Raw genomic sequence first — 14,806 nt, 5'->3', positions numbered from 1 at the left:
ATCACCACGCTCCCACCAAACATCCAACACCACGCTCCCACCAAACATCCATCACCACGCTCACACCAAACATCCATCACCACGCTCACACCAAACATCCATCACCACGCTCACACCAAACATCCATCACCACGCTCCCACCAAACATCCATCACCACGCTCACACCAAACATCCATCACCACGCTCCCACCAAACATCCAACACCACGCTCACACAACACCATCCATCACCACGCTCACACCAGACCATCCAACACCCCCACAACTGAGGGTGGAGCGGGGTCACCCCAAACTGGGGACAGAGCGGGGTCACCCCACAAGTGACACAGAGCAGGGTCACCCCACAACTGAGCACAGAGCGGGGTCACCCCACAACTGACACAGAGCGGGGTCACCCCCACAACTGAGGACAGAGCAGGGTCACCCCCACAACTGAGCACAGAGCGGGGTCACCCCACAACTGAGGACAGAGCGGGGTCACCCCACAACTGAGGACAGAGCGGGGTCACCCCACAACTGAGGACAGAGCGGGGTCACCCCACAACTGAGGACAGAGCAGGGTCACCCCCACAACTGAGCACAGAGCGGGGTCACCCCACAACTGAGGACAGAGCGGGGTCACCCCACAACTGAGGACAGAGCGGGGTCACCCCACAACTGAGGACAGAGCGGGGTCACCCCACAACTGAGGACAGAGCGGGGTCACCCCACAACTGAGGACAAAGCGAGGTCACCCCACAACTGAGCACAGAGCGGGGTCACCCCACAACTGAGGACAGAGTGGGGTCACCCCACAACTGAGGACAGAGCGGGGTCACCCCACAACTGAGGACAGAGCAGGGTCACCCCACAACTCAGGACAGAGCAGGGTCACCCCACAACTCAGGACAGAGCGAGGTCACCCCCACAACTGAGCACAGAGCGGGGTCACCCCCACAACTGAGCACAGAGCGGGGTCACCCCCACAACTGAGCACAGAGCGGGGTCACCCCCACAACTGAGCACAGATCGGGGTCAACCCCACAACTGAGCACAGATCGGGGTCAACCTCACAACTGAGCACAGAGCGGGGTCACCCCACAACTGAGGACAGAGCGGGGTCACCCCACAACTGAGGACAGAGCGGGGTCACCCCACAACTGAGGACAGAGCGGGGTCCCCTCCTCAACAGGCCCCTGAAGGAACCCCATTCACAAGAACGTGATTAGAACCTCACACCCTCTTTACTTCTGGGAAAACAGGGTGGGGGAAGGGGGCATTATTAGCGTGTTACTGTCCGTCATCGCCAGGGTTTGCCTGGAGGTGAAGGACAGTAAATAAATGTCTACATGTTCACCCAGCCGGGTTGGCGGACATTCAGCCGCTTCACCACCCGGAGACGTTTGGCAGCGGCGGTGACAGGGACGTCGCTGCAGGAGCCAAAGCTACGCCCCCCCCCCCCCCCGCATTTAAATGATGATGATGCTGACGGGGAGGGTGTGACGGAGTATACATACTGCCAATATATACATCAGGTACGAGTGCGCCAACTAGCCCCCACCGGACCTCCCCCCACCCCCCCTCCCCGCCACCCCCCCCCTCCCCCCCCCCCCCCCCCCCCCCAGAAGAGTATGCACTGGAGCCTCAGGTGTAATATATTCCACACAAGACAGGACTCTGGGACAGGTCTCAAGAGAACCACAGTACAGACCCCAGCACAGTACCCCAGTACGGACCCCAGCACAGACCTCAGTACAGACCCCAGCACAGACCCCAGCACACAACCCCAGCACAGACCCCAGCTCAGAACCCCAGTACAGACTCCAGCATAGACCCCAGGACAGACCCCAGCTCAGAATCCCAGTACAGAACCCCAGCACACAATGACAGCATGGACCCCAATACACAACCCCAGCACAGAACTCCAGTACAGACCCCAGCACACAAACCCAGCACACAACCCCAGAACAGAACCCCAGCGCAGAACCCCAGTACAGACCCCAGCACAGACCCCAGCACACAACCCCAGCACGGACCCCAATACACAACCCCAGTACAGAACCACAGTGCAGAACCGCAGCACAGAACCCCAATGCAGAACCCCAATTCAGAACCCCAATGCAGAACCCCAATTCAGAACCCCAGTACAGAACCCCAGTGCAAAACCACAGTACAGAACCACAGTGCAGAACCGCAGCACAGAACCCCAATGCAGAACCCCAATTCAGAACCCCAATGCAGAACCCCAATTCAGAACCCCAATGCAGAACCCCAATTCAGAACCCCAGTACAGAACCCCAGTACAGAACCCCAGTGCAAAACCACAGTACAGAACCACAGTGCAGAACCGCAGTGCAGAACCGCAGCACAGAACCGCAGTGCAGAACCCCAGTACAGAACCCCAGTACAGAACCACAGTGCAGAACCACAGTGCAGAACCCCAGCACAGACCCCAGTACACAACCCAAGCACAGAACCGCAGCACAGAACTGCAGTGCAGAACCGCAGCACAGAACCGCAGTGCAGAAATCCAGTACAGAACCCCAGTACAGAACCACAGTGCAGAACCACAGTGCAGAACCCCAGCACAGACCCCAGTACACAACCCAAGCACAGAACCGCAGCACAGAACTGCAGTGCAGAACCGCAGCACAGAACCGCAGTGCAGAACCCCAGTACAGAACCCCAGTACAGAACCACAGTGCAGAACCACAGTGCAGAACCCCAGCACAGACCCCAATACACAACCCAAGCACAGAACCGCAGCACAGAACTGCAGTGCAGAACCGCAGCACAGAACCGCAGTGCAGAAATCCAGTACAGAACCCCAGTACAGAACCACAGTGCAGAACCACAGTGCAGAACCCCAGCACAGACCCCAGTACACAACCCAAGCACAGAACCGCAGCACAGAACTGCAGTGCAGAACCGCAGCACAGAACTGCAGTGCAGAACCCCAGTACAGAACCCCAGTACAGAACCACAGTGCAGAACCACAGGGCAAAACCCCAGCACAGACCCCAATACACAACCCAAGCACAGAACCGCAGCACAGAACTGCAGTGCAGAACCGCAGTGCAGAAATCCAGTACAGAACCCCAGTACAGAACCACAGTGCAGAACCACAGTGCAGAACCACAGTGCAGAACCCCAGCACAGACCCCAGTACACAACCCAAGCGCAGAACCGCAGCACAGAACTGCAGTGCAGAACCGCAGCACAGAACCGCAGTGCAGAAATCCAGTACAGAACCCCAGTACAGAACCCCAGTACAGAACCACAGTGCAGAACCAGTGCAGAACCCCAGCACAGACCCCAGTACACAACCCAAGCACAGAACCGCAGCACAGAACTGCAGTGCAGAACCGCAGCACAGAACCGCAGTGCAGAAATCCAGTACAGAACCCCAGTACAGAACCCCAGTACAGAACCACAGTGCAGAACCACAGTGCAGAACCCCAGCACAGACCCCAGTACACAACCCAAGCACAGAACCGCAGCACAGAACTGCAGTGCAGAACCGCAGCACAGAACCGCAGTGCAGAAATCCAGTACAGAACCCCAGTACAGACCGCAGTTCAGAACCCCAATGCAGAACAAGTGCCTGGCTGAAATCCAGCAAGGAAAATGTGCCGGCAAACAGTGGCTACTGTTTGAATATTCAATATTTTATTCTATTTATTTTAAAGGTTTTATATAGCGCTGGCTAGACCCAGGGGTATCAGAGCGCTTTACAGGAGAGTGAGAAGGAAGGCACTTAAAACATTTGATCACAAACATTGCAAAAAGAACCATTATACCAAAGGAAGCAGATGAATACGAGAGCTATTTACAAAAGAACTACATTAAGCTAAAGAGGGCAGTGAGTAATTAGGCTAGGGTGGGTGGGTCAAAAGGAAGAAAAAAAAGATAAAGGAGGGGGACAAAGAGAATAGGAGTTAGGAGAACAGAGGGAGGCTGTGCGTAAGGCTAGATATCGGGTGTCGGACTTGGCCCTTCCTGCTGGGTCATCCCTAAACTTTTTGCCTTTTTCCTCCTATATTGCCTCTGACCTGTTTTTGTTGGTTTGATGACTCTGGGCACTTTACCACTGCTGACCAGTGCTAAAGTGCTTATGCTCTCCCTGTTGTAAATTGTTACATTGATTGGTGTCCATGTTTGGCTTATTTGGTTTACTGTCAGTCCCCAGTAAAGTGCACCAGGAGTGCCAGGGCTTGTAAATACAAATGCTGCTGGTGGACTTGCAGCACTGGTTGTGCCACCCACAGAAGCGGCCTAGTAAAATGTGTCTACGGTCTGCTATTGCAAGAACTGCGTGCAGTCTGGTACTGTCAAGCTAACTGCGCAAGTACACCTACTTGCCAGTCCCTAAACCTTCCCTTAACTTCATATTAGTCACCCCTATGGTAGGCCCAAGGGCAGGGTGCATTGTAAGCATAAGGTAGAACAAGCCCTGATGTGTGTGGCATGTCCTAATAGTGAATTACAGCCAATTTCGTTTTTCACTATTGTAAGGCTACCTGTTCTCATAGGCTAGAATGGGCTGCTGGAATTATTACACTCTATAATCCCAGCAGGCTCAGGGAACATGGTAGGAAGTCAAGTTTGGTATGCCTGAACTAAGAATAATAAAATACTTCTTTAGTAAAGTTTATTTTAATATGCTGTGTTTGCAAATGCTACTTTTAGAAAGTTTGCATTTGCTTGCCTGACCATTTCATCCCGCCTCTGCCAGGATGTGTATCTGCTGTCTGGGATCTGTGAGTGACAGGGCTAGGGATGACAGGTGGTGAATAGGGGGATTACACCAGGATGGGTGGAGGGAGTGCCCCTTGACTCTGAATAGGGCTGTGCTCTGCCACAATGCTGGCTCCGCCCCCTGGGGAGCGACTGATGACTCTGCCCTGCACCTGGCCCAGGAAAAGGGAAGACTGTCAACCGAGTGCTCCTGACTGTACTTGTCATCACAATGCTGGCTCCACCTCCTGCGGAGCGTCTGATGTCCCTGCCCTGCACACTGAAAGGAGAAACCAGAGCCTGCAAAACAAAGTGCTCAGAGACTGTCTGGATTAGGCAAAGGCCCCCCTGGCCTGAAAGAACAAAAGAAATGTCCTATAAAAGTAGGAGCCCTGCTCCTAGGAAATCAGATCCTGTTGACGCCAAGAAGAAACTCTGCCCGAAGAGAAGGACCTGGGAAAGCTGCATGGAGGACTACTGTCTCAAATCCTGAGAGACTGGCCTGTGGTGGGTGCCTTGTTGCAAGAAGGAGGGGAGACAAAGACTGAGAGACTTTTTAAATCTACTTGTGCATTTGACAATCTCCAAGGGCTTGCTGGTGAACTTGCCAAAACCACAGTTGATGGACAGAATGCAGAACAATGTCATACATTCACCCCAGTACAGAGATCTGGACTCCAATCCATCGTTTTTTTGCTCTCCACACCACCCCAGGTCAGACATGGCCATATGTAAATCAGTGTGACCCTGTGCTGGTGAACTTGCCCCCTGAACTGCGCCCCAGGAACAGTGGGCGCTAACCCTCTGAAAGAAGGAAGCTGCTGCTGGTGTGAATTCTCCCTTCAGCGCTGAACTCCGAGCCCTGAGTGCAACAGGGAAGCTGTCCCGCACTCAGAGCCTGTGCAGTTCATCCCGCCGAGCAACGCGACTCCTGGACACCTGCAAACGCAACTCGCACCGCAAAGGCCTGCCCCGTCTGGCCCAAGCACCGTGAGCTGCTGCTACGAGTCAGGAGAGCACCGCAAGAACGGCCCGACTGGTCCAGGTAACGTGAACCTGAGCCCCGAGCCATGTAACACGCCACAAAGACTGCCTGCATCGGCGCTCGCCCCCCCCCCCCCCCCCCCCCCCCGGGGAGAAACGCCGCTGGATTTGCTTCAAGCCGCCACTCCTCGCCAGGACCCCAGGACTCTGCCCTTATGAGCCTGCGTCCCCCGGAGCCCCGCCAACCAGAGGAGTGACCCCGTGGTTTCCGTGCCACCCCGCCCTCTGGAAGGCACTGCAACGCATCCGCCCCGAACCACCCTCAGAAAACTACAAGGTACTGTCCGCTGTAGCGGTGCGAGTGTCCTTTAAGCCCACGGCTCGCACCGCCCCTTGTGCCTCTTGAGCCCTGAATTGTGTCCTGTGCGAGTCTCACCCCCATCACGACTCGCACGGCCTCTCTGCCTCGCCCTGGGTAGTGGAAACCGTGCGCCACGCGGCGTGGGCATTGAAGCGCACCTGCCTGGCACGACTCGTACCCTTGGTTCGCCTGACTTGCAGAGTACGGTCTCATGCGGGATGCGTGGGACTCGGTAGGCGCTTTCCCCGATAATCGTCAGAGGCGCCCAGAGGCGTTGAGGCCTCAACGGACAGCGCGTCCAAGCATTAGGTATTGCCTGCAGCCTTGGGAAGCCGTGTTTGGAGCCTTTTTGACCCATTGAAGTATTAAACAGTGCCTGAAGCACGGTGAAGTGGTTTTAAGGGCATTTAACACTCTTTAAGATTGAACAATGCTCATTAAGAATTGATCTGTGCAAATAAGAACTGTGGCATTGCTAAGACGTTATTGGAACCATTCTTACAATCCGAAAGACTGTATCTAAGGCTGCTTAAAAGTTTCATATATAAAAGATATATATTTTTACAGATTACCAGTCTTGTGTCCCTGTGTGGTGGGTTGAGGGTCATTGTGGGGGATGCTTCAAGTGCTTAACCGTATGCACTCCAGAGTTTAGCCTTGACTGCTTGCGCCACACTACCTAGAGGGTGAGCAGGGGTTATTTCCTGAGAGTAGTCCTTTGCCCTGACTTAGAGGAGAGGGTCCCTGCTTGTTGCAAGTACATACCTGCACCAACCAGAGACCCCCAATTCTAACATTGGGTGTAAAGATAAAGGCAGGGAGGGGGATTTTAGGGGGAGAGGAGAGAGTAGCGTGAGGGAGGGGAGTTAAGAAGGAGAATGAGGAGGAGAGAGAGTTGGAAGGCAATAGAGGGGAGCCAGACGGGGGAGCAGAGTGGGAGTCCGTGTCAGAGGTAGGTATTATGGACCCCGATATTTGTTGAGAGGTGCAGTTTAAGGTCTTTTTTGAAGTTCAAGTAGGAAGTGTTACAGCGCAGGTCTTTAGCAGGGAATTCCAGATGGAAGGAACGTCTCCGGAGAAGGAGTGAGCTTGTGTGCATTTCTTTTTTAACAGAGGGGGGACAAGAACGAGGGCGTTGGTGCTCCTCGTCGGTTGGGCGCAGCCCGCTTTGTGGAGTTTGTCTGAGAGATAACGTGGGGTGTTTTGGTGAAGGGCTTTGTGCGTGATGTATGCAATCTTGTAGGTGGATTTGCCTTCTATGGGTAGCCATTTGAGGGTTTTGCGGGCGGGGGAGATGTGGTTGAAACGTTTGTAGTCAGAGATAAGTCTAAACAGCTAGGTTGAGCACTGATTTAAGTGGTGCAAGGTGGACTTTAGATGTTCCAGAGAGGATAGCGATCCCAAAGTCGATTTTCGACAGGACCATTGGACAACAGATTTGAAGTCGTCAGCAGGGATGAAGGGTTTAATTTTCTAGAGGTGACGGAGGGTGAAGAGTGCTCCTTTGGCGGAGGTTTTTATGTGTGAAAATTAGGGCAAGGCTATTGTCAATGGTGATGCTAGAGATTTAACTGAGTTGGAAGTAGTGAGTGAACAACTGAGAGCATTAAGGTCGGAGATCCAGTCCTGTATGGGGAGTGGGTTGTTTTTAGGGGAGAAGAGAATGATTTCGGGTTTTTTAGGGTTGAGTTTGAGATGATTTTGGTGGAACCAAGATTGGATCTTGGTCAGTATCATTCACTTTTGAGAAACATGAACACCAGTAAATGTCCTTCAAAAAGCTCAATAAAGCAACACGTGTATCCGAAATAACCCCAGAAAACAAAAAATATTTTTAAGAGAGCCAACCGCAGGATAAAGTCAGAAATCATAGGAGAGCGTTTACTTTCTAACTTTTCATGGAAGTTAACTCTCACTCGTGCCAAGAATTGCCATTTACCAATACTCTACATTTAAACTTTATTAGACCATTGGAACGTTGGGAGCACCATTGAAAACAATGGAGTGCTCCGGACTTATAATGGCTGGTATAAGCCCGGAGCTCCAACATTCCAATGTTTCTTTGTTCACAGCTCTGGTTCTGAACAAAGGCTTCAGGGAGCCTGAGGGGGTTCCAATACCCTCGCGCTCCCATAAGGCTTTGTTCTTTTTTGTTAGAACATTCTGCCCTCTAGTGGCAGAATGTTCTAATAGCCTTATAGCCCTTCGCAGCTGGGCTATACCGGCTATTTAAGTCCCTGTCTCTTGTTAAAGGACTTCGCCTTCGGCTCGGGCCTTTAACGCTGGAGAGGGCCTTTAATAGCCGGTATAGCCCTCTACGGCGGGCTATAAGGCTATAAAAATGGTGCCTTCGTCTCTGTATGTGACTAATTATAAAAGTGGAAGAAAGATAAGGTGAAATTAAGAGGTTTCCGACCTGTAGACGTAGGGGCCTCGCTGGGCGATGACTGGCTTCTCCCCCTGGCGGATCTCTTTGGGGTTCAGCACCTCGAAGATGTAGATGGCCATGTGGAAGGGGACGGGCAGGTCTCGCCACATCTCGAAGGCAAAGCCGCTGCTTGGGTCAATGCGGACATTCTGCAAGAGGTGAGAAGAAGGTGAGAGGCCGCTCTGCCTTTCATCAAAAGGAAGACATATGTGCACCAAGGAGAAGGCATGTAATGGTACAAACAAGGTCCAACATTTGAAAGTTTCAGAGGAGATTAAAGTCCCTAGAATGGCTTGCACTTTGCATCCCTCACCCATTCTAATGTTCGCGAAACGTCCTGCAAAAGGCTCCAGACCCGAAATTGAGCTAGCAGAGTTACATTGGAAACAAGATTCAGAAACTTGGAACACACATTGATCCTCTGGAATGCAGAGTCTGAAGGTTTCAATTAGGAAATCTGAATCAAAATATGTCAGTAAGTCCCAGGCTCTGGGCCTCAGGGCCTGTCCACATGCACCGTCAAAGCGCTTCCGCTGTAGGGATGAAAGTCTTCTTTGTGCAGACAGCTGTGCCAACCTGCCCATGCCAACCTGTGCCAACCCAGCCTTGCCAAGCTCTGCCAACCCACCCTTGCCAACCTGTGCCAACCCACTCTTCTGCATCCTCACCCACTGACGCTATGCTCTTGTCGTGGTGCTCACTCACCAAACCTTCCCCCTGTACTTCTTTACAATCAGCAAGGCCACTGCCAGACTAGGAGGGGTGGGTGGGGGGAGGGAGGGAGAGGCAGGGGGGGGTACAAGAACAGTGCACCCCACCTACAGTACTGAGTGGGTACCATATCTTCACCAGGCTCCTGAACTGTTCATCTATAAATCATGCTTTATGTATTCGGGTAGTTGTTCAATGGAAGCAAAACAAAACTACAATGCCCAGAATGCATTAGGCTATCACACAAAAGTTCGTGACTGCGAACAGTGTCAGTAAAGTCCAGCTACCAGCAGGGGATTGATCTGCAGGGGCACAGATCTTTCCGCTGTACCCACAGCACAGGTGACTGCTGATGCCCGTACTAAAACACATGCAACACCCGGGTAACGGAGCATTCACTCCCCTCTGCGTCTGGTGTACGTCTGCATTACAAGCAGCAATCATGGACAACGCCTGCTGAAGAAACAGCATTGTTTGGAAGAACACATCACACTCGAAATGGAGACTGAAGCTGCTCGGGCTCCTTCAAAGAGCAGGTACTGGACTGCCCAGTGTGGGCGGAGCGCCCCTGACCCAGTGTGGGAGGAGCGCCCCTGACCCAGTGTGGGCGGAGCGCCCCTGACCCAGTGTGGGCGGAGCGCCCCTGACCCAGTGTGGGCAGAGCGCCCCTGACCCAGTGTGGGCTGAGCACCCCTGACCCAGCATGGCCGGTACGCCCCTGACCCAGTATGGGCGGGGCGCCCCTGACCCAGCATGGCCGGTACGCCCCTGACCCAGTATGGGCGGAGCGCCCCTGACCCAGCATGGCCGGTACGCCCCTGACCCAGTGTGGGCAGAGCGCCCCTGACCCAGTGTGGGAGGAGCGCCCCTGACCCATCATGGCCCGTGCGCCCCTGACACAGTGTGGGCGGAGCGCCCCTGACCCAGTGTGGGCGGAGCGCCCGAGGCCCAGTATGAGCGGAGCACCCCTGACCAAGTGTGGGCGGAGCGCCCCTGACCCAGCATGGCCGGTGCGCCCCTGACCCAGTGTGGGCGGAGCGCCCCTGACCCAGCATGGCCGGTACGCCCCTGACCCAGTGTGGGCAGAGCGCCCCTGACCCAGTGTGGGCGGAGCACCCCTGACCCAGCATGGCCGGTACGCTCCTGACCCAGTGTGGGCAGAGCGCCCCTGACCCAGTGTGGGAGGAGCGCCCCTGACCAATCATGGCCCGTGCGCCCCTGACACAGTGTGGACGGAGCGCCCCTGACCCAGTGTGGGCGGAGCGCCCGAGGCCCAGTATGGGCGGAGCGCCCCTGACCCAGTGTGGGCGGAGCGCCCGAGGCCCAGTATGGGCGGAGCACCCCTGACCAAGTGTGGGCGGAGCGCCCCTGACCCAGCATGCCCGGTGCGCCCCTGACCCAGTGTGGGCGGAGCGCCCCTGACCCAGCATGGCCGGTACGCCCCTGACCCAGTGTGGGCAGAGCGCCCCTGACCCAGTGTGGGCGGAGCACCCCTGACCCAGCATGGCCGGTGCGCCCCTGACCCAGTGTGGGCAGAGAGCCCCTGACCCAGTGTGGGAGGAGCGCCCCTGACCCAGTGTGGGTGGAGCGCCCCTGACCCAGTGTGGGCGGAGCGCCCCTGACCCAGCATGGCCGGTGCGCCCCTGACCCAGTGTGGGCGGAGCGCCCCTGGCCCAGTGTGGGAGGAGCGCCCCTGACCCAGCATGGCTGGTGCGCCACTGACCCAGTGTGGGCAGAGCGCCCCTGACCCAGTGTGGGAGGAGCGCCCCTGACCTAGCATGGTCGGTGCGCCCCTGACCCAGTGTGGGTAGAGCGCCCCTGACCCAGTGTATGAGGAGCGCCCCTGACCCAGTGTATGAGGAGCGCCCCTGACCCAGTGTGTGCGGAGCGCCCCTGACCCAGCATGGCCAGTGCGCCCCAGACCCACTGTGGGCGGAGCGCCCCTGACCCAGTGTGGGAGGAGCGCCCCTGACCTAGCATGGTCGGTGCGCCCCTGACCCAGTGTGGGTAGAGCGCCCCTGACCCAGTGTATGAGGAGCGCCCCTGACCCAGTGTGTGCGGAGCGCCCCTGACCCAGCATGGCCAGTGCGCCCCAGACCCACTGTGGGCGGAGCGCCCCTGACCCAGAGTGGGAGGAGCGCCCCTGACCCAGTGTGGAGAGGAGCGCCCCTGACCCAGTGTGGGAGGAGCGCCCCTGACCCAGTGTGAGAGAAGGGCCCCTGACCCAGTGTGGGAGGAGCGCCCCTGACCCAGTGTGGGCGGAGCACCCCTGACCCAGTGTGGGAGGAGCGCCCCTGACCCAGCATGGCCGGTGCGCCCCTGACCCAGTGTGGGCGGAGCGCCCCTGACCCAGTGTGGGAGGAGCGCCCCTGACCCAGTGTGGGAGGAGCCCCTACCCAGTGTGGGAGGAGCGCCTCTGACCCAGTGTGGGCGGAGCGCCCCAGACCCGGTGTGGGAGGAGCGCCCCTGACCCAGTGTGGGCGGAGCCCTCCTGACCCAGTGTGAAGAAGAGCACCCCTGACCCAGTGTGGAAGGAGCGCCCCTGACACAGTGTGGGTGGAGCGCCCCTGTCCCAGAGTGGGAGGAGTGCCCCTGAGCCAGTGTGGGAGGAGCACCCCATACCCAGTGTGGAGAGGAGCTCCCTGACCCAGCATGGCCGGTGCTCCCCTGACCCAGTGTGGGCGGAGCGCCCCTGACCCAGTGTGGGGGAGCGCCCCTGACCCAGCATGGCCGGTGCGCCCCTGACCCAGCATGGCCGGTGCGCCCCTGACCCAGTGTGGGCGGAGAACCCCTGACCCAGTGTGGGTGGAGCGCCCCTGACCCAGTGTGGGCAGAGCGCCCCTGACCCAGTGTGTGCGGAGCGATCCTGACCCAGTGTGTGCGGAGCGCCCCTGACCCAGTGTGGGCGGAGCGCCCCTGACCCAGTGTGGGAGGAGCGCCCCTGACCCAGCATGGCCAGTGCGCCCCAGACCCACTGTGGGCGGAGCGCCCCTGACCCAGAGTCGGAGGAGCGCCTTGACCCAGTGTGGAGAGGAGCGCCCCTGACCCAGTGTGGGAGGAGCGCCCCTGACCCAGTGTGGAGAGGAGCGCCCCTGACCCAGTGTGAGAGGAGGGCCCCTGACCCAGTGTGGGAGGAGCGCCCCTGACCCAGTGTGGGCGGAGCACCCCTGACCCAGTGAGGGAGGAGCGCCCTTGACCCAGTGTGGGAGGAGCGCCCCTGACCCAGCATGGCCGGTGCGCCCCTGACCCAGTGTGGGTGGAGCGCCCCTGACCCAGTTTGGGAGGAGCGCCCCTGACCCAGTGTGGGAGGAGCCCCTACCCAGTGTGGGAGGAGCGCCCCTGACCCAGTGTGGGCGGAGCCCTCCTGACTCAGTGTGGGAGGAGCGCCCCTGGATCAGTGTGGGAGGAGCGCCCCTGGATCAGTGTGGGAGGAGCTCCCCTGACCCAGTGTGGGAGGAGCTCCCCAGACCCAGTGTGGGAGGAGCGCCCCTGACCCAGTGTGGGAGGAGCGCCCCTGACCCAGTGTGGAAAGGAGAGCCCTTGACCCAGTGTAGAGAGGAGCGCCCCAGACCAAGTGTGAGAGGAGCGCCCCTGACCCAGTGTGGGCGGAGCGCCCCTGACCCAGTGTGGGCGGAGCGCCCCTGACCCAGTGTGGGCGGAGCGCCCCTGACCCAGTGTGGGAGGAGCGCCCCTGACCCTGTGTGTTACAAAGGGGGGGTTTTACCCATGCAGTCGCGGGGACCTGGGCGCTATATGGTATGTGTAAAGAAGGGTCCCCGCAAGGAGAACGTGTTATGTACAACACACACTAACATTAAGTAACACAACCAATAATCAAGGGAAATAAATCAATTTAGTAACGAGTATTGTCCTTTATTTTACAATACCGGATTACAATCAATATAGAAAAATTCATATCTAATCGATAGCCCCAATGGGGGGAGGAGAGGAGGGGAGGAAAGGAAGTGCTCAGGGCAGTGTCAAGTCGGAAAGAAGATACACACAGCCATAAAGAATTACGAATTATTACAGTTTGCAATTCAAAGTCAAAACAAATCTGATACACAAAGCCTAAATTTTTGGCATCCACTAAGCAACTGTTATATTGTGGACATTCAACGGACACATACACAATTTCAAAAGATCAGGGGCATGCGCCGGAGGTCTGAAGAGAAAAGGCCGTCGACGTTTCGACCCCTAGCCGTAGGTTACGTTAAATCCTTATACGGGGTCTTCATCAGGACGTGTGCAGGAGAGGGAAGGAGTAACAAGGGGCGATTCTGTCTGCCAATGTCTTGAACAATTTTTTCAACAAAGGATTTCTGTGTATAAAAAGAGGCTGTGACCTTGTTAGAATTGGGGGATCTCTGGTTGGCGCAGGTATGTACTTGCGACAAGCAGGGACCCTCTTTTCTAAGTCAGGGCAAAGGATTACTCTCAGGAAATAACCCCTGCTCACCCTCTAGGTAGTGTGGCGCAAGCAGTCAAGGCTAATCTCTGGAGTACATACGGTTAAGCATTTGAAGCATCCCCCACAATGACCCTCAACCCACCACACAGGGACACAAGACTGTAGGTTTGTAAAAATATATAGGCTTTATATAAAAACTCTCAAGCAGGCTTCAAATGCAGGTTTTACAATTCCAGTTACTCTTAAGATGCCACAGTTCTTAATATTCCAATGTCCAGTCTTTAAAATGGTGGAATACTGTTCAAAACAACTTCACTGTACTTCAGGTACTGTTTTTAAGGTTAATGTACTGTTCGTTTGAGGTCTCAGCCCTCCTTAGCGCTCCTGTGCGCCTCGTACGCTCACCGGCAAAAGACCCTACCAAATCTCACGCATCTCGCGTGAGACGCGTACACCACGGCTGATCAGGACAAGGGATACGAGTCATACTAAGCTTGTGCGACTCATACCTTCAGGCGTAAGGGCACAAGAACGTTTTCAATTACCAGTAGGGTGTGTGCACAGCTCGAGGCGTACCAGGGGCCTCTGATCAAACAGGCAGTGCAAGGCGAGACTCGCACAGCGCACAAGTCGAGGCGTACCAGGGGCCTCAAGGCACAGAGGCGGTGCGAGTCATAGTGATAGAATGCGACTCGTACCGTGATTCGATTTACAGTACCTTCGGTCTCACTTGCAGGTTCAGGGCGGACGGCTCTATGCTGCGGTCCGACGTTGCGGTGCTTTCCTGGTGGGCAGGGTGGCACGGAGGCCACGGGGTCGCTTCTCCGTTGGTTGGCGGTGCTTCGGGGGACACAGGCTCACAAGTGCAGAGTCCTGGGGTCCTGGAGAGGTGGCGGCGATGAATCCAGCGGGGTTCTCCCAGAGGGGGGGGGCGAGCTCCGGTGCAGGCAGTCTTTGTGGTGTGTTCCACTGCTTGGGGCCTCAGGATCACGTTAATTGTACCAGCCGGTCCGTTTTTGCGGTGTGACTTCGGGCTTGTAGAGGCAGCTCACAGTGCTTGGGCCAGACGGGGCAGGCCTTTGCGGTGCGAGTTGCGTCGCAGGTGTCCAGGAGTCACGTTGCTCAGCGGGATGGAATGCACAGGCTCTCAGAGTGCGGGATAGCTTCCCTGTCGCACTCAGGTCCCCGGGTTCAG

At 56.4% G+C, this 14,806-nt stretch overlaps 1 protein-coding gene across 2 annotated transcripts in view; it reads right to left on the bottom strand.

The window, feature by feature from the left end:
• Nucleotides 1-14,806, bottom strand: part of SCARB1 (scavenger receptor class B member 1) — a 549,841-nt gene that overhangs the window by 311,733 nt on the left and 223,302 nt on the right. For both annotated transcript variants that reach the window (XM_086942688.1, XM_086942687.1), the window contains exon 2: nucleotides 8,478-8,638. In XM_086942688.1, coding sequence (XP_086798814.1) covers nucleotides 8,478-8,638 — 161 coding nt within the window. The remainder of the gene's footprint in view (nucleotides 1-8,477; nucleotides 8,639-14,806) is intronic.

Source organism: Lissotriton vulgaris, chromosome 11, assembly GCF_964263255.1.
Source record: "Lissotriton vulgaris chromosome 11, aLisVul1.2, whole genome shotgun sequence".
Lineage (NCBI taxonomy): Eukaryota > Metazoa > Chordata > Amphibia > Caudata > Salamandridae > Lissotriton > Lissotriton vulgaris.
The sequence above is the reverse complement of the archived record's forward strand: the minus strand, read 5'-3'. Positions and strand labels throughout refer to the sequence as shown.